This window comes from Marmota flaviventris, chromosome 3 (genome assembly GCF_047511675.1).
Source record: "Marmota flaviventris isolate mMarFla1 chromosome 3, mMarFla1.hap1, whole genome shotgun sequence".
Classification (NCBI taxonomy): domain Eukaryota; kingdom Metazoa; phylum Chordata; class Mammalia; order Rodentia; family Sciuridae; genus Marmota; species Marmota flaviventris.
Genome location: NC_092500.1, coordinates 112,350,880 through 112,375,563, shown reverse-complemented (window position 1 = coordinate 112,375,563; position 24,684 = coordinate 112,350,880). Strand labels below are relative to the sequence as shown.

The window sequence follows — 24,684 nt, the reverse complement described above, 5'->3', positions numbered from 1 at the left end:
TGTTTTTACATGATGTTGAATTTCAAGTGAAAAGAATTACTTTTATTTAGAAATTTCTTTTCAGTGCATTATTTTTTAGTAGTGGTTACTAAGCATACTTGACTTCTAGGAGGACATTTTATATAATAAACAAAGTTAAATTGAGGTTAACTTCATTATCATATACTACATTTTGCTATATTATTATAAATTTGTATTTAATAATGTGTATTATATTAGTATATGTTATATAAGTGTGTTTGTATATGTATTATAGATATTCCAATATATACATGAGTGTATAAATATTACATGCTTTTATTTAGTGGGTAAAAACTTTTGAATGTTCAATTGGTGGTTTCTTTTACATTTAAATCTTAATGCCTCCTAAAATGTTAATATTAAGAGCTGTTATACTACACTGTTAGGGAATGTCATTGTTTGGATATGAAGTACGCCCCAAAAGCTCATGTGTTGGAAACATGATATCCAATATAACAATGCTCAGAGGTAAATGTTGAGATTATGAGAGCTATAACTTCCTCAGTGGATTAATCTATTTGATGGGTTAATAATTTTCATACTGTGTAGTAACTATAGGCAGAAATCTTTTGCAAGGGGCGGAAAGAGTAATAGGTGCCCATGGCACCCAAGGGCAGAATGGGTGAGCAGAGCATTGCCGCACCTGACCAGCGCAGGCAGCTGAACAAAGGTCGCTCATGTGAATTTGTAGGGATACAAAATAAAACAGACACAATTTACCTTTATACAAGCTTCAGGACAGCTTCCTCGGCTCTTGGCCTCAGGATCCTCAAAAGGGAGAGCAAGAGAAAGTCACGAGAGGCTGACAAGAGAGAGAGTACACTTGGAAGTCAGCTTTTATTGGGGGGGACACTGTTCTTAGAAACTTCTATCCATAATAGGGCAGAAGGGGTAGGATTACAAGAGAACAGGTGAGTGTAACTCAACCCTAAAGTTATGCTCACAAAGAAGTGACCTTGCTATCCAAGCAGGTCACTGCCCAAGCCACAATGAATGCATGGTTGGCCAGAGCCTGGTGCATCAAGATTGGAAGGCGTGGTCATTCAGTGTGGCTCCCCACAGAGCATCTGATACCAGAGGCATAACCTAAACTGGAAATTAAATTTCAGGTTTTCTAACACCAAAAAGCACTGGTCTAATAAAAACGGTGAAAATACATCTTCTATCTTCATATTACGCAGGGATTTGTCCATTTTTGAACTGGATGCATATACACCATATATTTTTTACCACCCATACTCCCTTGACATAAGATGGGACTATGTCTGATAAATGCAAAAAGTTTAAAAAAAAATCATAAGTGAAAAATGTATTTGCCAGGTGCAATGGCACAAGCCTGTGATCCCAGCAGCTTGGAAGGCTAAGACAGGAGGATCGTGAGTTCAAAGCCAGCCTTAGCAAAAAGCGAGGTGCTAAGCAACTCAGTGAGACCCCCTGTCTCTAAATAAAATACAAACATAGGGCTAGGGATGTGGCTCAGTGGTTGAGTGCTCTGAGTTTCATGCCCAGTATCAAAAAAAAAATGCACTTAATTCATTGGTTAATGGTTTATCTTAAAAGCAGATCTGCTCTAAAAGCCAGATGGTTGGGTCACTAGTGGCTCCTGGTCTCTAGGCATGTGCTGCCCTGCACTGCCTCAGGACTCTGCCAGAGGCAGAGTGTGACCTCTCAACCTTGAATGAGAATTGTGAGCAAAAATAAACCTTTTTTAGTTTAAACCTATCCAGTGAGGGGTACTATGCTGTTTGCCACAGAAAAAGGATGATTGGATTTGTGAAACTTGATTTAGGAAATATTCCACACTTTTCTGCTGTGTCTCACATGTGTACCAAGTGGGAAAGTTTTAAACTTTGAGCACAAAGTGATTTGTTTATAAATATTATTGTGGATAAAAGTGTATTTGCAAAAAAAAAAAAACTAAATGAGGCACTTGAAGCAAAGACTTCAATAATTAAAATAGTTAGTTAATGCAGGGGAAGCATATTTACCTTAATCAGGGTAAATGAAATATGACAGTTCCCAGACTCATAACAAGACAGATACTCAGGAAGCCATGATAATTTTCATTGGATTTGTAGAAGCAAAATTTGAGCACAGTGACTCAGCCTCAAAACGTCAGTGAGTGAAAAGATATGGAATCCATCACTAATGACATAAAAGGACATAATTCAAAAATATGATAATCAGAAGTATCCCTAAGTAGCATAAGCAGGGTCACCCAGAGAGTAGTTAATAGCACAGTGCTGGCTGATAGGAGCACTTCAATTCTGAAACCAGAAACCACATTCTAAACAAATTTAGTAGAATGCTACTTGTTGATTAAAAGTGTCTTTGCAAACACCCACAAACCATTGTTTGCTTATACCCAGGTTCACAAATAATAGGGATGACTGGAGGTGAATTAAATGAAGCTTTGGACATAGATTACATGTTTGAGTCTCTCAGCATGCTGTGTGTTTATGTTTGAAATATCCTGGTGGACATGCTTTAGTTCCTCAGAAATGGTGTATTGATTGTTGGCTATGTCTATATTCAATGCCCTGATCTCTGGGAAAGAATATAAAAAAAGTAAATTAGCAATTACTCAGGTCCAGCCTACAATTGACTGCCCAGTCCTATAGAGTTAGAATTGCATTTTAATGATACTTCCATGGAATTTAATATACATTCTAGTTTGAGAAGCCATATTTTCAGCAAATGCTACACAAAGAAACCAGGAGAACCATGCATATGTTCTTAAATATCCCTGTAGATGTACTTCTAAACTTCAATGAGAAAGATGCAAAGCACTTTAACTAATATCCTTTAATGCCGTATATCCAAAATTATTGCCATTTCAACATGAGGGCCTACTCACATGTCAAGTGCTCAATATCTGCCAATGCCACTTATTGGACATCACATGACCTAAACATTAAATATTTGCATAAAAACCTCCAGTGAGCTCAAATCTATACTCGGAACTGAGAATAGTTGCTTGGTAGCATATAAATTTTAGGTGCCAGAATTCAACTAATGCTCAGATTTCATGGAGTACTGTTTGAATGGTTGTTTTCTCCAGAGACATTTATGGGCTGAGGGAGGGCTGTATAGATTTCTTACCCTATCAATTCAGTATCCATAGATTCAGGTGTAGAATAGATCTCAACTGGGGCTCAGCATTTGCTCTATGATTAAATTGTATCCTCAGTCCCTATATGATGCTTTTTATGGTGTGACATGTCACCTGGGTAAGCAGATGGTTTTAAGTAGTATACAAATACTTTTTTCTAAACAAATATGTTTGTTTTAGTAAATATAAGAATAAAATGTAGGGGGCTGGGGCTATGGCTCAGTGGTAGAGCAGTCGCCTAGCACTCGTGAGGCCCTGGGCTCAATCCTCAGCAACACATATAAATAAATAAAATAAAGGTATTGTTTCCACTACAACTAAAAAACAAATATTTTTTAAAAGAATAAAATGTAATTAGTACACCAAACCCAGTTTTCTTCATTGCCATTGCCTAGAGGAGGGTAGGTTTTATTTTTGCCATTTATTGGTGCATTATAGTAGTACAAAATGGTGGAATTTATTGCTACATATTTGTACATGCACACAATATGACAATATAATTTGCCCAGTATCACTCCCCAGTATTTCCCTGGAGTTTTATTTTTGTTTTTTTGTTTTGTTTTGTTTTGTTTGGTGCTAGAGATTGAACCCAGGACCTTGTGCATGCTAAATATGTTCTCTACCACTGAGTTCAGGTGCCCACAGATGTGGCAGTAGTGTGAAAGTGCTTGTTAAATCTTATTGCATCAGTTTAAAGTTTGGAAGTTCAAGTTCAAGTTCTTAGTGTATTTTAAATCCTATCAAAGGAAGAAACAGAGGGAATTATTTAGGATACACAAAGGAAAAAGAATAAGACTCACTTTCAAAATTCTACTAAAATAGCATTTATTCCTGCTATTAGAGTGTTCCCATTTTGAGTCAGTTTTATATTTAACAATTATATAAGTAGTTATCAAATCATAAGTAGAATATCACCTATTATTCTGTCTGAGAATAATGTCAGTCTTTCCATTATCAGATCTAATCATTCAAATTTCCAAGTTTAGACCAAATGTTTCAAACTTATGAATAAGGAGGAGTGTTTTAGTCAATTTCTTCATTGTTGTGATCAAAAGACCTAACAAGAACATTTTAAAGGAGGATAACTTTATTTGGGGCCTATGGTTTCATGGGTTTCAGTTCATAGGTGGCTAAATCCATTCCTCAGGGCCTGACATGGGGCAAAACATCATGATGGAGGTGTGTGGTGGAGGAAAGTAGCTTAGGACTTGGCACCAGGAAACAGAGAAAGACTGCTCTGCTCAATAGAGACAAAATATAGACTTCAAAGGCAAGTCCCAAGGACCCACCTTCTCCAGCCACACCTTACCTACCTGCAGTTACCACCCAGCTAATTCCTATTAGGGGATTAATTCGCTGATTAGGTTAAAGTTCTTATAACCCAATCATTCATTTCACCTCTAAACTTTCTTGCATTGTCTCACACATGTACTTTTGGGGGACACCTCATATATGAACCATAACAGATGAGTATCTAATTCATATTATGTGTATGTATATATATTATTATATATATGAATGATAATACAGTGGAGATTTTGTTTTGCTTTTGTTGTGGTGGTTATCCTTTAAGAGGCCTGGTGCCCAGGATGGTGATGTTGGGAGTCAGTGGAACTTTCAAGAGGTAGAATCCACTAGGAGGTTAATTGAGAGTATTCCCACTAATGAGATCAAACTAATTCTCATGAAACCATTTGATAGTTCTCCTGAGGTGTTATAAAAGCCTGATCCTGGCCCCAACCAGCTCTCTGGCTTCCTGTTGGAGAGGTGATCCTTTGCCCCCATACACATACCTGCCATGGTGTGACACCATCCATCATTAGGCACTTACCAGAGGCCAAACCAGTGAGGCTCTTTCAATCTTGGACTTTGAACCTCCAAAACCAAGGGCTAAATAAGCCTCCTTTTCTTCCTAAGTTAGTGTGTCTCATATATTTCATCATGGTTATGAAAAGCAAACTAATACAGTATTGCCAAAGTTCACATTCCAGGATTAAGTGGGCCAAATGAACTCAATTTTTGGATGTTCATGTATATACCATTTTCCATGTGGTTCAATGTAATTTGTATTTTTATTATTTTGCTTCCATACCTAGAAAGCAAACTCTAAGGAATGAAGCCATGTTTATTTCTGTTTTATATCCTCAGTGGTAACAAAATAGCTTGTTAAAGTAGACACACAATTCTTTGTTTTTTCTTTTTCCTGCAATGCTGGTGACCAAACCCAGGGCCTTGAATACACCAGGCAAGCACTCTATCACTGAACTATGCGTTCCCAGTCCAACACGCAAATTTTTATGGCAAATCACAAGGTATGTCCATCTAATACTTAAAACTTTTATTATTGAAAAATTGAAAGACACACATCATCATTGCATCATGTAGCAACTTCTAAACTCTGTTTCATGGGAGCGTAGGATGAAAGGCAGAGAAAGATATCAGTTAAATTTATGTTTTGTCTTCAGTAATAGAAAGAGCAAAATACAGTACACCATTGGAAAGAAGCTGTTGTAAGAATTACACAGCAACCAGACAGAGGAGAGGCTCCTGACTTCCACTGCGAGCATTATGTAGGCAATGATGAGCTGGGTATGGACCCAGGTGAGGGCTCTATAGAGAAGTCTCATAAGCCATGATCTGATAAATAAATTGGCAAAGGTGTGAATCAGGTAGTCAGCTTCTACCATCACGGCCCAGCAAAAAAAACCAAGTACCTGTCCTGGATGGAGTCCATGCCACCAGGCGGAGAATGCGAAGGTCTGCAACAATGGCCAGCCCCTGCTGTGCTGGAATATGAGCCGTCTGAGCCACCGAGCTGTGCTTTGGTTCCACTTTCTTGTGAACAGAGATATCCTATGGGTTGTTTCCAGTGTCCAAATGTCTGCATCAGGGATATATCCCTCCTCACCAGGGCTTGAACTGAGCCCAGACCCAAAGCCCGCTGCATGAAGGAGAGAGTCATCCAGGATCCAGTGAGAGTAGTAGGTGAGTTTGAAGAGACCAGCTGTGGACCACATGACATAAATGCACTCAAGTTGCTGGCAACCTGTCAGTCCTGCTCCTTCACTCACCACCTGGCTCAGGGCCACCTTTAGGCACTCCAGTCCAAGAATCTGCAGGCCCCTCCAAGTCAGAGCCCAAAAAGAAATCCTGGAACATAAAGAGCTGGGCCCTTGAACACGAGCCTGAAATCTCTGGAAGGAACACAAAGGGCCTCCCAGAAGAGCAGGGAAAAAGAGCAAGTAGCTGAAATAGGGCAGAGCCTTACATAGATGCTCAGACAAAGAGCTCCTGCTCTGGATGCCTCCTACTGCAGCCTCCACTTTCCCCTCACAAATGTCCAGAGAGAGAGATGTGACCCTCTGGGTCAAGAGCATGAGGGAAGAAAGAGTGATGTAGAACCTGAAAGAGAATTTTTTTAAATGTAGAAACATCTCATATTTATTCTCTCTCCCATTCCAGTCTGCCACACATGACCCCCATAGAGAATCATGCCCCATAAAAACCCTTTGATAAATTCAGAACCATACACACTACTCCAGACAGGATCAAAAGGTAAAATGGGGAAATTAATCATTAGAGATACAAATAAGAGTACAATGAAGAATATTTTAAACAAATATAAATTAATATTTATAATATTTCTAAGAATGGCTTATAAAGATTTAGATCAGAGCCAGGCACAGCTGGGGAGGCTGAGAAAGGAGGATCTCGAATTCAAAGCCAGCCTCAGCAAAAAAGTGAGGCACTAGGCAACTCAGTGAGACCCTGTCTCTAAATAAAATACAAAATAGGGCTGGAGATGTGGCTCAGTGGTTGAGTGCCCCTGAGTTCAATTTCCAGTACCCCAAAAAAAAATTTAGATCAGAAATTTGCCACAGAACAAACAAACACTTAGTAGTAAAAATATTACAGGAAGTTGCAGATTTTAAATTACTCAGGCCCTGACTGCAAGATTCTGCATGATCTGGGATTTATGCTGAGGAATGGTTCAGGGTATGTGGTGAATCATTAGCAATTGGAATTTGGTTCCTCACCAACCACCTGAATTCTCACTGCTTCAACATGGGGAAGAGCTTGCTAACAAGATTATTTAGGAGAACAATTAGTGAAAATTACAGTGGAACCTTCTATAATCAGGAAAGTCATCCTGTGGCAAGAAAACAGCACTGCTGCCCAAACACAGCTGTTCTCATCTGTATATCTGAAGATTTAAGGAAATCTGACCCCCTCGTCCTGACAGTCATGCAGCCTCCAAATGCCTCCAGCCTGCTAACTCACCTTCTATTATGAGCCAAATATGTACCCCCCCCCCAGAAAATAATTCATATACTGAGGTTCTAACCCCTAGTAGCTCCAAGTATGACTGTATTTGAGACAGGGTCTTTAAAGAGGTAATTAAAGTGAGGTCACCTGGATGGGTTCTAATCCAACAGAACTAAAGCCTCATAAGAAGAGGAGATTAGGATACAGACATAAACCAGGGGAAAGACACAGAAAAGAAAGTCAAGAAGGGAGGCCTCAGGAGCAACCAATCCTGCCCACACATTTACCTTGAACTTCCAGCCTCCAGAATTGTGAAGAAATAAAGTTCTGTTGTGTAAGTTGCCCATTCTGTGGTGCTTTTTTATGGCAGCTCTAGCAGACTAATACACATTCTCATTTCAGGTGTGGTTCAACCTTCCTTTCATCCAGCCAGTTCCTGTTCAACTCGCCCTTCCAGCCCCTATCAGGTTCTGGCTTCCTACTAAAATCCTGATTCACCACAGCCCATTCAGTACCTCCTATGTCTGCCCAGTTGCCATCTTGTCTTATCCTCAGAGAAGCAAGCCTGAAGCTTTTGGTGAAAACTGTCATCATCATGAATATCATCCTTCTCCTCTTCCTCCTATCATTATCATCATCATCATCAACAACAACAACATCATCATCATAGAAGAACCACAGCCTCTGTTCTCTAAGTGACACAGAGAACCACACCAGCCAATAAGTAGAGGAAACCGGAAACATTAGGCCTCAAAAGCACAAAGATACTCATTTCCCTAATCTTGGTGATCTCACTGACTCATGAAAACATTTCTCTAGATTGCAATTAGCTCTTGGTTATTGTTTTTGTCTATTCCTAGATTGGATGACCTCCCTTCTTGGGAGAAGACTCTTCTTGGAAGTCTGTATGAAGATAAAATTCTTACCCAGTAAACTGCCTCTTTCTCAGCAGCTGCCATGGGAAGGCACCCAGGGTTCACAGTGGATCTATACTTTCTGGCTGTGTGTTTAAACCTACCATACAGAGATGAGCAAACTGTGCTGTCACTTCCAGATAAGCCTCTAGGACTCCTGCTTCATCCTTCCTCTCTGTTACAATGACAATTATAACTAAGTGCCAGACACTGTGCTACATAGACAACAAGTACTAGCTATGTGTCATCAAACAATTATACTTACATTCATTATTTCTAACATTCAAAACACTCTTGCAGAATAGGTATTACTAGCCCCACATTTTTTTTTCTAGAAAAAGAGACAGGGTCTGAGAGAAGCTAAATAACATGTTCAAGACCACACTCCTCAAATGTGAAAAAATTAGGATTCAAATTCAGCACTCATGTTCTCTCCATAACTATGGTGCAAGCAAACCCCAGGTCAGCTAAGCACAACCAAATGAGCAGGGTGCTTTACCTTGTGGAAGGAGTCTCTTGCAGATAATACTCGGTGTAGTGCAGACCCAGGTGACACAGGGTCTGCCAGCTCATCTGAAAGAAGAAAGTTTGCCTGTGGACCTCCTGTGGGCCAAGAGAAGAGACCAAAACCACGGTACAGAAAGCAGGGATAAAAACAAGCAGGGCAAATGAACCCATGGCAGCCAAGGCCAGGGCACCTCCTCCAGCCAGGAGAAAGAGGTACCTGAAAGAAAAAGGACAGACAAATGAATCACATCAAAAGTCATTCCAGGGAAGCCAACTGAGGTAGGCCCCAATATAACATCTAAAAAAAAGCATGATGTTATCACACCAAAGCCTTCCTTTCATTCTTCTGAAGGAAACAAACATGGGAGAAAAAGCCAGGGCCAACTTGTAAACGACTACCTCAGGAGACAAACCCTGACTCCTGCCCAGGTGACTCTGGCAACCCCTCTCTTAAGGGGGTACCCACCATTCAAGTGCTTCCCATCCAAAGTATTCCACTACTGGCTCTAGAAATTCTGGAGGGCTTGCTGGTAGAGGCATCTTTAAAAGCTACTGGTGGGTTGTCTGACTGAGAAGTGATGTGAATCCAGTGTGGAGGATCCAGAAGATCTCTCTAGACCTGCTCTCATGAAGTGTCTTTCTTCTTTTTTTTAATATTTTATTTATTTAGTTGTAGTTGGACACAATACCTTCATTTTTATGTAGTGCTGAGGATCGAACCCAGGGCCCCGCCCACAGCAGGCGATCGCTCTACTGCTGAGCCAGGACTCCAGCCCCCAAGTGTCTTTCCTTCTCATAGGGTTTGCACTGCCCCAAAACATTTTAGAGATCCCAGGATATATAAAAGACTCAATACTTCCTTTGGATAAATGTTTGAAAACTCAATGATGAAATCTTTTAAATCTCCCCTTCATCCTTGCTGAACTTTAGCTCTTATGAATTCATGATTTGATTCTGGTTTTTAAGTCTATCTATTTAAGTTTATCAATCCTCTTATGAAAAATGTGGAGATCAAGTTGTTGCAGAATCTGTCTTCCTTTTTCCTAGTACCAACATTGGTCTTCTTAGTCCCCCTGACTTTTTCATTCTGTTCCCACATTCCTTTGGCCATTTTCTTGAGGTCTTTTTCTTCCCCTACTAGCCATATCTTACAAGTCTGGGTTTGGGTTCATTTTTCTTTGTATGTTCCAACACAACAATTGTCACTACAAAAACAGGGTTCTAACTCAAATACAAAGATGACATCAGGTGTGATTTTGTGCATTTGGGCTAGTTTTTTCCAAATTTCTTTCTTGGTACTATTGCCTCCCTAGGGTACAGGACATCAGTGACCACTCATTTCCACTGAAGTAGTCAGTTGGTCATGAACTTCCTGGTCTGGACAGTTTCTTTGTCTCCATGATACTGGTGGATCCTCAGGCAGCCAGGGAGGAAAGTACAATTGTTGTTTTGTTTTGTTTCCCCAGGGTTGTAAAGTACCCACATCAAAGAAATGGCTTGTGGACCATGCCTCCCTCAGAAGCCAAGTAGATAAGGATCTGCAGAAGCATGGGAGAGTTCATGTTATGCAGACTAGGTTCTTTCTGCATTATGTGGTTTTTCTTAAATTGGTGCTGAATTAATAAAGCTGAATGAAGGGATCAGAAACAGTGTGCAACATGGACTGATAAGGGAAAGGAAAGGTGGGTTAAAGAAGCCCACATTTTCTCTAACACCTCAGAAGCAGGAAACACTGTCACAGATGTATATAGCGACTCTATGACACAGTGCCAGGCACAGGTTGGCAGGAATTACTTTCCCCAAAAAGCATGGTAAATTCCTCATTGTGAAAGGCTCTGTCATTTGCAAGTGACAAAAACCTTGGGCCATTCCTGGACTTTTGAGCCTGTGTTTGGGGTGACTCATCCCCACAATATCCCAGTTCATACTGTGGCCTAAGCCCTCACTTCCTTTGGGAAAATAAGGGCAGGATGGGAGGACACTGATTCCTAACACAATAGAAGGAGAAGCTTGAAAAAAGCCTCCTGTCCAGAGGCAACTGCCCTCAGGGACTTAGAAACATTAAAATATATAATTTATAGAGTGCTTTCCATTTCATTCCATTCCAGGTATTGTGTTAATAATCCTTTATAAGATAGTATTATTTAATCCTTAAAATAAGGCCCTGAAAGAGGCATTATTATTTCTGTTTTACAGATAAGGAAAGGGCACCTCAGAAAGTTTTTACTCTTCTATACAAGGACACTCAGTAGTCAAGGAGTGAGGGTTCCGTAGGCTGACTCTCTCTTGAGTAATGTTAAACCTTTAATGTGACTCCCTGGGAATTAACTCTTTTTTTTTTTTTTTTTTTACTAGTTCTGCTTTAGTATTTTGTGATTCTCAATAGAAACTTCTTGATAAATATTTCCCCACTGTCATATCCCAAAAATGAAAGTAAGGATCATCAACTAGCTGTGAAGAAAGGAGTTTAGTGAAAACTCAGTTTAATGAAACTCAACAACCCCAAGTGATTATCAAATGTAGCTAGATTTTATTTAAGAAACACCATTAGGGCCCAGATGTAGTGCAAATGACAGAATGCTTACCAAGTGCAGGAGTCCTAAGATTGTATCTCCAGCTCTGGGGGAGTAGGGGGCAGAGAGAAAAGAAAAAAAAAAGGAAAAAAAGAAAAGAAATCCTGATATATAAAAAAGTCTTATTTCCAAAGTTAGAGAACAATTAGGAGGTGGCCTTAGGGCAATGAATTTTCACTTTTCAAAAGAATATTCCACTGAACATTTTTTAAAAATGGGTACTATCTCCAATGTATTGAAGTTATTGGACATAAAAAAAATCATTGCAATCAACTTAACAAATCTCTAGTGACAATTTTTGAACCTGAAATTGAGATACACTAATCTATTAAGATTTGTTTGACATTGTTCTGAGAAATCAAAGACATTTTTAAATCACATTGTTATAAATGTAACATTAGTATTACTTAATATGATATTTAATTTTATTGAAAATAAAGTTAGGACTGCTCAAGAATATCTGGGATTTATGGTTGGCCCAGAGAGATACATTTGGAGACTTCCTCTTCCATCTTAACATCCATCTCACCCCCCACCCCCGTTTATTTTGCATCCATTTCCCACTGAATGTGAACCTATCCAATTTTGAGTCAATGTAGATATGATATCAATTTCCAGGTCAGTTTTACTCTGTGATATATATTCATTGTCAAGAAACAAACAACCAGTGGCAGGGATAGTGAGCTAAAAAATAAGTGTAATTAGTACGTAATCTTCACAGATGCCGTCCACTCTTTGCTTTCTATTATAGTATTCCCAGGCATAAGAGCAAAATTAGCCATCCAGCCTACCTGGCCCGAGTGGAAAATGAATCCATAATGCAGAGATAATTAAACAGCAGTGCAAAAGGAAAAGCAGCCCCTTGATAAAGTGACACAGGATGGAGGAAGAATTGCTGAAGCCAATCCATTCTGAACTGGAACATACACTGTCCTGCTAGAATCCTTAATTGGTGCCTTCCTGCAAGAGAAACCACAGCCAGGCTCTCTGGTCTTTTTATATGTTTTAGGAAGATCTGGCTAAGCAAAATCAAAACAAAAGCACTGGCGATAAGTAGAACAAAAAATTGACTTTCTGATAAAGGAAACTGCTCCATGGAAACCAAAACACATCTCGGTCTTATTACTCTGCTTTGAGAAGCTGTGGTTTTTAGATTACATAGCACATTATTTGCCTTTCCAGTCATCATACTGTCATATTTTCTTCACTAAGTTAATGAAAACAAAATCTCATTTTCCAGTTGTATTCAAACAATTCCTTGGACTGAGAAGAAGAACAAGAACAGGACCAGGAAGAGGGAAGCAGGTTCTAAAGGCAGAAAACAAGATTTTCCCTTTCTAACTACCACTCTCTTCCATTACTTTTTTTTCATATCAGCATCCCTTGTGTATCTATTTCTTGGTTAGTTTGTTTCCTGCCCTTTAAAGGCAAAATGTGAGCTCTACAAGGGAAGGACTTTGTTTTATTTGGTGTTATACTCCCAGCACTCAGAGAAGTGCTGCATATGTACTTTGTACTCCATAAATATTTGTTAAAGTTTAAAGGGTTTTGGTGGTATAAAGGTGTATTAAGAATTGTAATGCAAAATAATAATAATAATAGTAATAATAATGACAGCTCATGTATAATGGCATAATTTGACGTGAACATACTTTATATACAGAGTTACGAAAAATTGTGTTGTGAATGGATAATTATGATTGTAATGCATTCCACTGTCATGTATGTAAGAAATTAAAAAAATTAAAAAAAGGTTTTGCAGAAGCAAAAATGTGGAGAAGAAATATTTTTAAATAATATTTTCTTTCGGCTATGAACAAGTAATACAGAAGACTTCCTAGAGCCAAAAGAAGAATGAGAGGACAATTTTCAGCTAGTGGAGATCCATCTGCTGAGCCCTGGGCATTATAGGGCTATCCCTAACAAGCTGTTTTTTCATCTACAAAGAGACATGAAAGAGCAAGTAGCCTTGGCAGGATTGGTATTTTCTACAACAGGTATTTTGTCACAGCAATGGAAAGCAAGAAAAACTAGAGGTGGTTATGTCACAAAGACTCTGCCCTCATGAATGAGATTAGCATCTTCATAAAAGGGCCTGAGTGAACCTGTTTGCCCTTTCCACCATCTGAGGATGCAGCAGAGGCATTAGCTATGAGGATTGGGCCCTTACCAGACACACAATCTCCAGTGCTTAGATTTTCAATATCCTAGCCTCTAGAACTGTGGGCAATAAATTTCTTTTCTTTATAAATTACCCCATTTAAAGTAGTTTGTTAGAACAGCTAAGATGGCCTGAGACAGATGACCAAGGAGTGTCTTCCTGAGTATAATGATTCTTTTTTTTCCATCAATTTGGCAAGGCTACAATATTCAGTCTTCCAATCAAACACTAATATAAGTGCTATGTGAAGGTGTTTTGTGAATGTGATTAAAATCCATAACAAGTTGATTTTAAGGAAGGGAGTTTATCCTAGATTATTCTAGGTAATCTTTGTGGGCCTGTGATAGACCCAACCTGATTTTTCTCTTAAAATTGGGAGCCACCTCGCCACAAAGCCATGAAAAGCTAATTTTGGCTTTACTATAAATTACTACAAATTCTGAACCTGCTTGGAATGTCTGCCCATGCCTTGAACTCACCCATGCCTGGCTCTCTGACCAGATAGCAGCCCTCTCTGAAACTTTAGTGACTCGTCATAAATCTTGGCCTTCCCTGGCCAGATAATGACCCTCTCTGAGGCTCTAATGACCTTCATAAATTCTGATGCCAGAGCCAGCAAAAATATTATGCTCGTCAAAGTTTTGTTATCTGTAACCCCGCTTTGTGTAACTTTCTGGGCTATGAAGCTGGGCTGCAAGAAGGCTGCGGTGCTGTCTTGTTCCTGCGGTTTGGGGTGGGAGAGCAGCCTGGCCAGTCGAAATAACAAGCTTGCTTTAATTTGATTTTAATTGGAGTCAGTGGTCTTTTCTTGCGTCCTGATCTAACACCTGATCCAAACAGTTGAAAGGCCTTAAGAACAAACTGAGGCTTCCCTGAAGAAGAAATTCCACTTGTGGACAGCAGTTACACCCTTTGTATAAGAGTTCCAGCTTGGTCTACAGATTCTGGACTTGCCCAGCCAGGGCCCCACAATCACATAAACCAATCCTTTGCAATAAACCTCTCGATATATGTCTTTGGCTGGTTCTGTTTCTCTAGTTGAACACTGAGTATGTGACATCTGAGGTCAGATGTTAGGGGTGGAGGACAATTGGAAGCAGTTGAGGGTGGAAAGTCAGTTTGGCTTCTTGGAGAAAAAAAAATGGGGCCCTCTGAAAGAGGAAGAGAAGCATGAAATGCAAGACAAGAGATGTAGTCTGGCTGGATCTCATCCAGAGACAAGTTATGGAAAGATTTTTTAAAGAATGGGAAGTAAATAATTGGATTTTTTGTTTTGTTTTATTTTTTGATTACCAAGGATTGAACCCAGAGGTGCTTAACCACTGAGCCACATCCCTAGCCCTTTTTTCTTTTCTTTCTTTTTTTTTTTTTTTTTTTTTTTTAATTTTGGGACAGGGTCTCATTAAGTTGCTTAGGGCCTGGCTAAGTTGCTGAGACTAGCCTGGAATTTTTGATCCTCCTGCCTCAGCCTCCCATTCCCTGAGGGACTGAAAAACTTCAATGAAAAATAAATCCTAAAACAAGAAAAATTCTGTAGAAGCTAATTTTATTTGAACAGGGTTTACTAACATTCCATTTTAACACAAAAACCGACGTCAAATGAAAAGTATCAGAAAAGTGGCATTTATGAATGGTGATATGTTCAACAGCATCATTCATTTATCACAGGAAAATATGTAGAGTAGCAGGATGTTCCCAGACAACAGGATTAAAGGTGTGCATGGTTTCTGAACTTGATTTTTAAAGGATGGTTTTGCTGTAAGAGAATGACCTGGGTAGGAGTGATTTTACAGGTCAAGGATGGAAGGAACAGGGCTGGGGTTGTGGCTCAGTGGTAGAACTTGCCTAATATGTGTGAGGCCCTGGGTTTATAAATAAAATATTGTGTTTTTCTACAACCAAAAAAAAAAAAATTAAAAGATGGAAGGAACAACAGTGGAGAAACATGCAGGGAGATTAGAGATGGTGGGGCAAATGGTGCAAAGTGGAAGAAATAAATTTCAACAAAAACTTGCAGGTGAATTAAGTATGTGGTGATGAGGTGTGCTAATGGTGACTTTCCAGTTGCTTGAGCAACCGGGAGAAGGGTGAATTCCTTTACTGAGAGGGAGATCAAGGAACTGGTTGGAAAGAGGGCAAGGTCATGAATCAAAAGCTCCCATTGTGGTTGATTTCGATTTGATAAGACTTAGGCATCCAAATAGGTGTCAAATAGTCAATCTAAAATCAGGTGTGAAGCCCGGCAGAGCACAGAACTAGAAATACTAAGTTGAAAAAAAAAAAAAAAAAAAAAACAGCAGGTAGAGGGCCACAACTGACCTATGGGAAAGATAAGATCACTCAGACTAAGAAAAGGGCCACGGGTCGGAAGGCGAAATTCTAACATAGAAGATCGCAAGGAGACTGAAAGGAACACTCGGGAGGTCAGAGGGACACCTTCATAGTGTGATCACAAGTATCAAAAGGTGGTAAGAAAGTAAAATGAGGTCATAGTGATGTGAGCTGGGCTGGAATAAATGTTTTAAAATCGAGTCGATGCACCCCTGGTCAGTGCTGAGGTCCTCAGTGGGCCAGGCGTAGCAGCCCATCCCAGCGCACACCGCCATCCTCGAGATCTGCGAGCTTTCGGAGCCTTCCCCCGGCCCCGCCCCTGCCCACGCCGCGCGCAGGCCCAGCGGCTCCGCCCCATCCCAATCCTGTCAGGCTGTCCAATCGCTTGTAGAGATCGTCGCTTTATCCAGTCTGTGGTGTTGATCTCAGCTCCAGCTGTAGATCAGGCCCGTACAATGGCGGAGAAGACTCAAAAGAGGTGCGTCTGCTGCTTGAGGAAAGATTGTTCTCAACTTTCCGCACGGGGGGAACCTATTTCTGGTCGCCAGTGTTGGGGGCTGAGGTGGTGTCTCATCCTGCGCGCTTGGGCTGATTGGTACCTAAACCTAAGACCTGGCTTCCGCTGAGAGGAGGTGACCCAGTAGGGGTAGAGAGGGCGGAGAAGGGATACATATTTGGTATCGCGGCCGTTTTGGTTCTTGCTTCTCTCACGCCCTCTGCCGCAGCACGCCTGCGCAGAAGGATCCCGGCCTCTTCCCCGGACGCTGGGTGAAACCGCCTTTATTTCTCCCATACTCTTGTTGCCAGTGCGCGTAAGGCCTTTTGCTGGACTTTGTTGCAAGACGCCGGCGCCAGTGCTGGCCACACCCTAGTAACCTTTGGGTCTTCAGGATGGGAGCGGAGGTGTACACTGATTCGAGGTTGCGCGTCAGAAAGGGGGCCGTACTTGGGCCAGGTCTGTGACTGGTTCTGCCAGGCGTGTAGGAGCTCCCTGTCAACGTGGGGGAGAGGAACTGTGGTTGCTTCTTCGCTAGGGACTCTTGGTATTCCACCTAGAAACAGCTTGGATTAGAGAAATGCCTACGTAAAAGCATTTCCGAAAGCAACTGTGTTGAGCGCCCTCTGCTGACTCTGGCAAAACCGATATTGGTTTTGGTGCCATGAGTTGAAATTTAGGCTTTTGTTCCACTTAGAGGGTAATCTGTAATTTTTTTCACAAACTAAAGAAAAGCATTACTATAAATATTATATACCGTATATTCGTAGCATAAGGTGAAGAGGAAAGTATTATTGACTTCTTCTAATAAGTCTGCATGCCTGCCCTCCCCTCGGAACTGCCTTCTTCCCGCTGCACCCCATTACTCCGAGGTCCAGCGGGGGTCAACGTTTTAATTTGTTTAATTGTTAAGTACGTCGCGAAGAAGCATGCAGATGGCGACATAAACACTACTTATGATCTCTTCTTAGGACATAAATCTAAAGACAGATCATGTATGAGTTTCTTCTACCCCCACTTGAGACACTATTTAAATAATGAGAAGGGATTGAGGGAATGAAAAACTTCAATGAGAAAAAAAGGGCCTAAAAGAAGAGAAATTTTTTAGAAGCTAATGTTATTTGAACAGGGCTTAATACCATTGCATTTTAACACAAAAAAAAAAAACACGTCAAATGAAAAGTATCAGAAAAGTGGCATTTATGAATGGTGATATGTTCAAGAACAGCATCATTCATTTATCACAGAAAAAAATATGTAGAGTGACAGGATGTTTCCAGACAACTTTGAACTAACAGAAAAGAGATGACTAATGACAGGACAATGATGCCCCAGCAATAAACTTTGCTTTAAGAAATTCCAATCTCTGAATGTGTTTCCTTGTCTATAATCTGAGAAGGTTGAAAGATGATTTTCCTCTTTTTACTCTGCTCTATCTTACTAAAGTTTTCTTTCTTTTTTGATCTCAGTATGAAGGTTATATTTTTTCTATGATTTCAGCAGATTGATTCTTGACAGGACATAGGATAATTCTGAAAGATCACTTGGAAGAATTTCATTAAATTATTCCTTATAGAAAGTCAGTGCCAGATAAAATGATGGAATCAGATATAGCTGGCTCATCTTGCAAGCATTTCATGAAATAGACCCAAGGATTGTTCATTTTTTTCTATTTTATATGTGTGTGTGTATGTATACATTTTTTTTTAACTTAGATCTTTATAAAATAGGTGTTGTGATGGGAAAGCTTCTTTTTTTAGTTCTTCATATCAGTAGAGAAATTAGTGTGATTTTAAAAAATATTTTGAGAATTGCTTTACATTTATATTAGGGAATATTGGGGATTCTGGAATGTAAATGATGAAGAAACATATTTAAGAGAGAATCCATACTTTTTTTTATTCTTGGGGCTATATTTTTAGAATTCTCTCATAAGTCCAGATCTGTATTTTCAGTGGTTATTGGGAATATCTCCTTCCTTTTCTATAAATACTTAAGACTGATTTTACCTTGAAATGTGCCCTTCTCCCATAGACTTTCTCTGTTGGTGCCATCAGTCCTGCAAATCAGAAACCTAGAAGCTTTGATCTTGCTCCCTGGCTCCTCACCTTTGCTTGGTTTTCTGGCACTAATGGAAAACTGAGTCAGAGCAACTATCTTGAGCCCCTCTCTCCATCTGGAATCATCCCTTCCAGGAAGGGGACAGAATGGTTAACCGGTTTCCTTATTTCACTCTTCATCCCTCTCCCCATTCCCTCCTTAGTCAAACATATTTTCCTGGCTCTGAGAAGAAAGTAAATACATAATTTGTGGTCCATAAGTCATAACAAGGAATGGGAAGTACACATCTCCTATTTTTTTCTCAAAGCCAGATTTTATTAATTATAGTACTTGTTGACAAGTCTCTCATCAGTTTCCTAGCCATACCTACAGCTTCTAAGTATTGCCACCTCCTTTCAGGCCCAGATTATCTCTGCAGGATTAGGCTCCCTAGGCCCTCTTCCCACTACTTCATCTTATAAACACCAGTTATCTAAATACAGTTTGGTTGTTGTTGGCTTGGGAATGAGAAGCCTTTAGGAACATCTTGTTTACAAGTATGAATCTCCTATACAGATTTGTTCATGAGTGGTCCTTCCTTTGCTTCCCAGCCTCAGCTGCCCTTTTTTCTGCCTACTTTGGATATTTCTACTAATTTCAGTGATGTTCAACCTGGAAAGAGAGGTTTTTCCTTTGTTACTTTCTAGTCTTTGCCTAGATGTGTATTTTAAATAGGTAAAATTGTGTTTTAATATTTAATATTGAGCCTTCTTACATTAAAAAAATTGTACTTTCCTGTTATTTAATACTGATTATACTTTTTATCAAACTAATGGATGCACACAAGTACATACTTTACTAAAAAGTTCATTTGGAAAACTGCAACCCTTGATTTTAACTTCTAGTGAATGTTTGACTTACTTTGGTCATATTTTTCATTCCTAGGAACTCTTTTATAGACTCTTATTCTTCTTTCTTAGACTTCTATCTTGATTTTTAAATGCAAAAACAATCTGATTTCTCTGGATTAATTATAAGGTTGTTTGTTTGTTTGTTCATTTTTAAGATATACTACCTGCTACCTGAATTGACTGTGTTCCCTTAGACTTCCCCCCCCCCCCCCGTGTTTTTCTCTTTTTCTTTTAGTTGGAAGCATTCCTCAAATGTCTGATAATATTTTGTTCTCTATACATTATTAAAAAATGAAGACTAAATACCTGGTAGCTCTGGTATATTCATAAGAGGATCCTCTGATGAGCCTCAGGGTAGGAAAAGGCAGCCAGGAAACCAGCCTTTTCACTAAAGAATTCAGAATGTATGGTAGTTTCTCCAGACTGCCTCAAATTCTTTGTGAGAGTCAGGGAGGCACACAGGGCAAGTAGAGCTGATGGTTTCCCTGTTTACTGTGACCATCATTCATTCCCCACTTACCTCTGGGTCTGGTATCTTGAACAGAGCACCTCAGAGAGGGGTCATCTGACTGTGCACACTGGGGTAGAGAAGGGCTGAGGTATCCAACAGCTCTACTTTATATCCTTTATCTCTCATCTCCACTGCTCTCCCCCTGGACTCCATACACATTTCCCTAAATAACCTAGTACCTCTAAGTTAAGCCTGTTAACTGCTTTCCTTCTGTACAGTCTCCTAGAAATCTGTAACTTTACCTGTTATTGCTTCTTCTCTTGCTCTTTGTTGTTGTTGTTGTTTTAATAATATCTCTTTTCTTTACTGGAGGAATAAAAGTTTTAGAGGAGTGAAATTACAGAGATGAGTTGTTCATGTAGAACAGGAGTCTACTTTTTTGTAAAAGACCAGTTAGCAAATATTTTAGGCTTTGGAGATTTCACAGTCTTGCAGCTACTCAACTCTGTAGCATCAATATTGCAATGGACAGTATATTTCATGAATGAGCTTGGACAACCCCTGTTATAAACATTTATGTTTATTTAAATGGAAGTATAGCATTCTAATGTTTTTATGTAGTTTCACCTTATTTTTATTGTTAGAAAATACATAGTTGATGACTGTATTTTTATCCCCCTTCCAACATTATTAACAATATTTCACAATTACCTCTCTAAAGACAACTAGTATTCATATTTTATCTGTCATTCCAGTGATAGTTTGTAAGTATTCAAATAATCATTGAGGAACATACATTTGAAAGAGTAACATAAGTCCATTTTTTAAAAATGAAATCTTTCAGCACTTTTTTATTGAAAAAGTCTCATAACTAGAAAGTGCCACTAATTTTTATGTTATCTACCATAAGTTAAAAATAAACATTTTCATGAATAAATATTGAAAATAGAAGTTCAGAAAAAAGTAAATTAGTAAAACATTTCAATTTAGGTTTCCAGTCCTTGCTGGTTGCAGAACATATTTACTGAAATGAGAAAATAAGTTTTTGAAAAATTTATAAATTGATGCAATAACATTGTGGTCAACAAAGCTTCAGTTGTTTCACTTACCATTTTTTTTGGGGGGAGGGGGGGTTGTTTTGGTCATGGTGGTGGTGGTGGTACTACTGCTGCTGGGATTGAACCCAGGGGCCTTATGCATGCGAGGCAAGCATTCTACCAACTGAGCTATATCCCCAGCCCACTTAATATTGAAAATGCAAAGTTCATAGCTTAAATTAGAGTTTCTAGGATCTTAGGATCTTAGTGGCTTTATGGAACTGTTTCTTATAATATTGAGAACAAGGAAGAAAGTCTCCACTCATGATTTCTTTGTAATATGTATTGGAAGGCTAAACCAGAGCAGTAACACAAGAAGAAGAAATCATAGGCATACTATCTGAATATGCTATCTGAACAGAAAAAATAAAACTCTGCTGGGCACAGTGGCTCATGCCTGTAATCCCAGCAGCTGGGGAGGCTGATACAGGAGGATCACAAGTTCAAAGCCAGCCTCAGCAAAAGCAAGGCACTAAGCAACTCAGTGAGACCCTGTCTCTAAATAAAATACAGAATAGTTCTGGGGTTGCAGCTCAGTAAGCAAGTGTCTCTCAGTTGTTCGATCCCCAGTACCAAAAATAAAATGAAATGAAATTGTGTATGTTCATAGGCAATGTAATTGTTTATGTAAAAAATTCCAAACAATCTACAAAAATGGGTTTAGGGGTTGGGGGTGTGGCTTAATGATAGAGTGCTTGCATAGCAAGTACAGAGCCCTTGATTTGATCCCTAGCACTGAAAAATAAAAAATGTGTTTAGCAAGATCTCAAGATATAAAGTCAATGTACAAAATTAATGTATTTCTATATAGTACTAACAACTGTAAATCAAAACATACTAATTTTCCCTGTTTACAAAAATAGTAGCATATTACATATTCCCATTTTTTGGCTTTGCTATTTTTACTTAACAATGTAGCTTGGAAATTATTCCCAAATGTTTACATGAAGAATTGGTCATTCATTTTAATAACTGTACATTAATTCCTAGAGTACCATATTTATTTTCCAGTCCACTATTGATGGATATTTAGGTAGTTTTCAGCTTTTTTGCTATTTAGAAGTAGAGCTGGTGTTAAATTCAAAGGAAAAATCAAAGCTCTTTTTCTTCTTAACATTTTAACAGTATATATGATTTTGGCCTGATAGATAATATGTCACTTGAGAAATTTATAATGTGTTATAATTCCTTGCCCTCTTACAATTGACATTCCATTTTTCCATCAATTGTTTTAAGCTTTTCTTCACTACACTGCCAGCATAGCTTCTTTGTTGTTGTTGTTGTTGTTGTTGTTACTAGGGATTGAACCCAGAGGTGTTAACCATTGAGCCACATCCCAAGCCCCTTTTTGTATTTTATTTAGAGACAGGGTCTCACTGAGTTGCTGAGGGCCTAAGTTGCTGAGGCTGGCTTTGAACTTTGTATCTTCCTTCCTCAGTCACCATAGCCTCTGGGATTTATAGGGTGCACCACTCACTACACCAGGCCCAGCATAGCTTCTATTTTTGGTCTTTCCCATGATGTAAGTTACCGTTTTCTTCCTATAGTGTGAAGATTGCTCCCGGAGCAGTTGTATGTGTAGAAAGTGAAATCAGAGGAGATGTTACTATAGGTAAGAAAATGGTTTATTAATGTTGTTTCTTAAGAATTGATGTATTAATCTATTTTAGTGCTTTACATTTAGATAATACCTTCTATGTCTGTTTTATTAGTGTCCTAATTGTATTGACAAAACAATGTGTTTTCTCCTATGTTTAATATTTTGAAAAGAATATAATATGGTGGAGGCCATGTTTAAATTTCTAGCTGAAATACTAATGAGACAGTGTTTATTTATTCATGTATTTGAGACATAGAAGTTGTGTACCCATGATGTGTGTGCCAAGCACTGTTGGCACTAGGGAAAGAGCAGTGAACATAACAGAGAAAAGTCCTGCCTCTGTGGAATTTGCATTCTAGAGTGATTTATTAAGAGCATGCACCATGGAGTCCACAAATCTGTTAGCTTGTTCTGTACTCCTTACCTGCTAGGTTATTTCAGACATGTTACTTAACCTTACTAACTTTCACTTTCTCATCTTTGTAATTGTGTATATCAAGACAAGATTTACCTGCATGTAATGGTAGTTTAAGCACACAAAGATTTTTTCTTACATATAAAAAGTCTAGAAGTAAATAATTTAGGGCTGATCAATTGATTGTCCAGCATGGAGCTCTGGTCTTACAGGCCAGGAAGTGATGTTTGACTACCAAGAATCACCTCGAATGAGAAAAGGGAGGTGTGTAAACAAAAGCACAAGTACTATAGGAGAGTCAGTTCCTTTTAAATAGCTCCACCTCCAAACCCATGTTATATTTTATTTTATTTTGATTCTTTTTTCTTTTTCTTTTTTTTTTTTTTTTTTTTTTTTTGTATTAGAATTGAACCCAGGATTCTCTACCACTGGGCTACATCCCCAGCCCTTTTATTTTTTTATTTTGAGACAGGATCTTGCTGAGTTGCCAAGACTGTCCCCAAATTTGCAATCCTCCTGTCTCTGCCCTCCAAGTAGCTGAGATTACAGGCATGTGCCATCACATCTGCCTCCAAATTTTTAAAACAAGAAAATTTACTCAAATATTTCACAGAAACAAATCACTTTTTTAAATTAAAGAAAAAGTTCAGAAGAGTAATATAATTACACAATGTTATGTCTTCCACAGTTTTTACCTCATTTTTTATACGTTTCCTTCTTTTATTTTTCTGTACTCAAGCCTCACAATTCTTATCTCTAATGGATATTTATATATATATATAGTTTATATATATATATATATATATATATATATATATATATATATATATGCACATGTGTTTGTATAAATATTCCAGAATTGGTATTTCTGTTACTCTTATATTTAGTATAAAATATCTTTAATTTTTTGGCTGCTATTCATTTTTTCTAAAAGAACATCAGATTTAAAAACCTCCTATGAGATATAATTATGAAGTTAAATCCAGGCAGAGAGTAAAGATAAGTCATCTGGTTACAGCTCTCCCCACCAGTCTTGTTATTTTAGAACTTTTATTGTTTTTGTGTTTTGACTTATTAGAATAACTGATTTAAGTCTTTTTCTTATGTCTTATGTGCTTATAGAATTGGAGACCTGAGTACTTAATGAACCCTATTTTCTGGGTTAAGTACCAGTAAACTCAAATGCAGTTTGAAGATTTTTCAAGATGTTTTTGTGCCACTTTCCATTTTCTAGTCATTTATACTTTTACAAACTATTCCATTCTACAATATTTCAGAAAGAAAGTAATTTTTTTCTTTTGGTATGATTCATGTTAGTGGAATGTTAAACCTGATCTGTTTTCCAAGAAAATCAGGTAATTTCGTTTATTAGAGAAATTAGTCAGAAGCTTGAAATTACAGTTCTTATCCAGGAGCCTTTGACTTGAATCTCTGCTGATGCCTCACCCCCTCACTAGGGGCTGCTCAGAAATAGACCTTGGGAAAAATAACAGCTCTCCTGATCATTATAACTTGGATAAAATAGGCCTGTTTTAAATTAAGCTGCCTTGATTCATGCAGCATGAATTATTTCCTGTAAATCTTCATTTTGAGAGCTGAAGAATATTTCAGAAAGGTACCTCCAAGCACAGTCCTCTAGTCCATTAGAGGGCTAGGGGCACACTATTGGTGTTGGGCCAGGGCTTGGTTGGGACATTATAATATGAAGGCAGAACTCTTTGTAATGGAATACTTTGTCCCACTTAATTCATTCTCTCCAGCAGAGTTTTAATACTAATCAAAAGCCTCC

At 38.7% G+C, this 24,684-nt stretch overlaps 2 protein-coding genes and 1 pseudogene across 6 annotated transcripts in view; 1 reads left to right on the top strand and 2 right to left on the bottom strand.

Moving 5' to 3' along the window:
* Nucleotides 1-5,456: 5,456 nt before the first annotated feature.
* Nucleotides 5,457-12,303, bottom strand: Mboat4 (membrane bound ghrelin O-acyltransferase MBOAT4). Of its 2 annotated transcripts, XM_027939318.2 has the most exons (3): nt 12,185-12,303; nt 8,813-9,037; nt 5,457-6,535 (listed from the first exon to the last, which is right to left on the bottom strand). In XM_027939318.2, exons 1-3 carry the CDS (start codon nt 12,301-12,303, stop codon nt 5,572-5,574), a joined length of 1,308 nt encoding a protein of 435 aa, XP_027795119.1. In that variant the 3' UTR covers nt 5,457-5,571. The 2 variants fall into 2 exon arrangements, 1 of the variants encoding a protein (XP_027795119.1); XR_011706932.1 differs by lacking the exons at nt 8,813-9,037; nt 12,185-12,303 and adding an exon at nt 7,687-7,940 and having other exon boundaries at nt 6,451-6,535.
* Nucleotides 9,788-10,305, bottom strand: LOC139704993 (small ribosomal subunit protein eS24-like; annotated as a pseudogene).
* Nucleotides 12,304-16,262: 3,959 nt separating the features above from the next.
* The window catches only part of Dctn6 (dynactin subunit 6), a 45,468-nt gene continuing 37,046 nt past the window's right edge, over nt 16,263-24,684 (top strand). For all 4 annotated transcript variants that reach the window (XM_071610254.1, XM_071610253.1, XM_027939295.2 and 1 more), the window contains exons 1-2: nt 16,263-16,363; nt 22,428-22,492. In XM_071610254.1, the coding sequence (XP_071466355.1) occupies nt 16,341-16,363; nt 22,428-22,492 (88 nt within the window). In that variant the 5' untranslated portion in view covers nt 16,263-16,340. The remainder of the gene's footprint in view (nt 16,364-22,427; nt 22,493-24,684) is intronic.

Bases quoted from the DNA above. Each gene is read 5' to 3' on its own strand.
- Mboat4 (XM_027939318.2), bottom strand. From the start codon at position 12,303: ATGGATTGGCTTCAGCAATTCTTCCTCCATCCTGTGTCACTTTATCAA. The intron at 9,038-12,184 runs GTAGGCTGGATG...TTTTTCTTTCAG, and splicing joins TCATTTTCCACTCGGGCCAG to GTACCTCTTTCTCCTGGCTG. The intron at 6,536-8,812 runs GTAAAGCACCCT...ATTCTCTTTCAG, and splicing joins CAAGAGACTCCTTCCACAAG to GTTCTACATCACTCTTTCTT.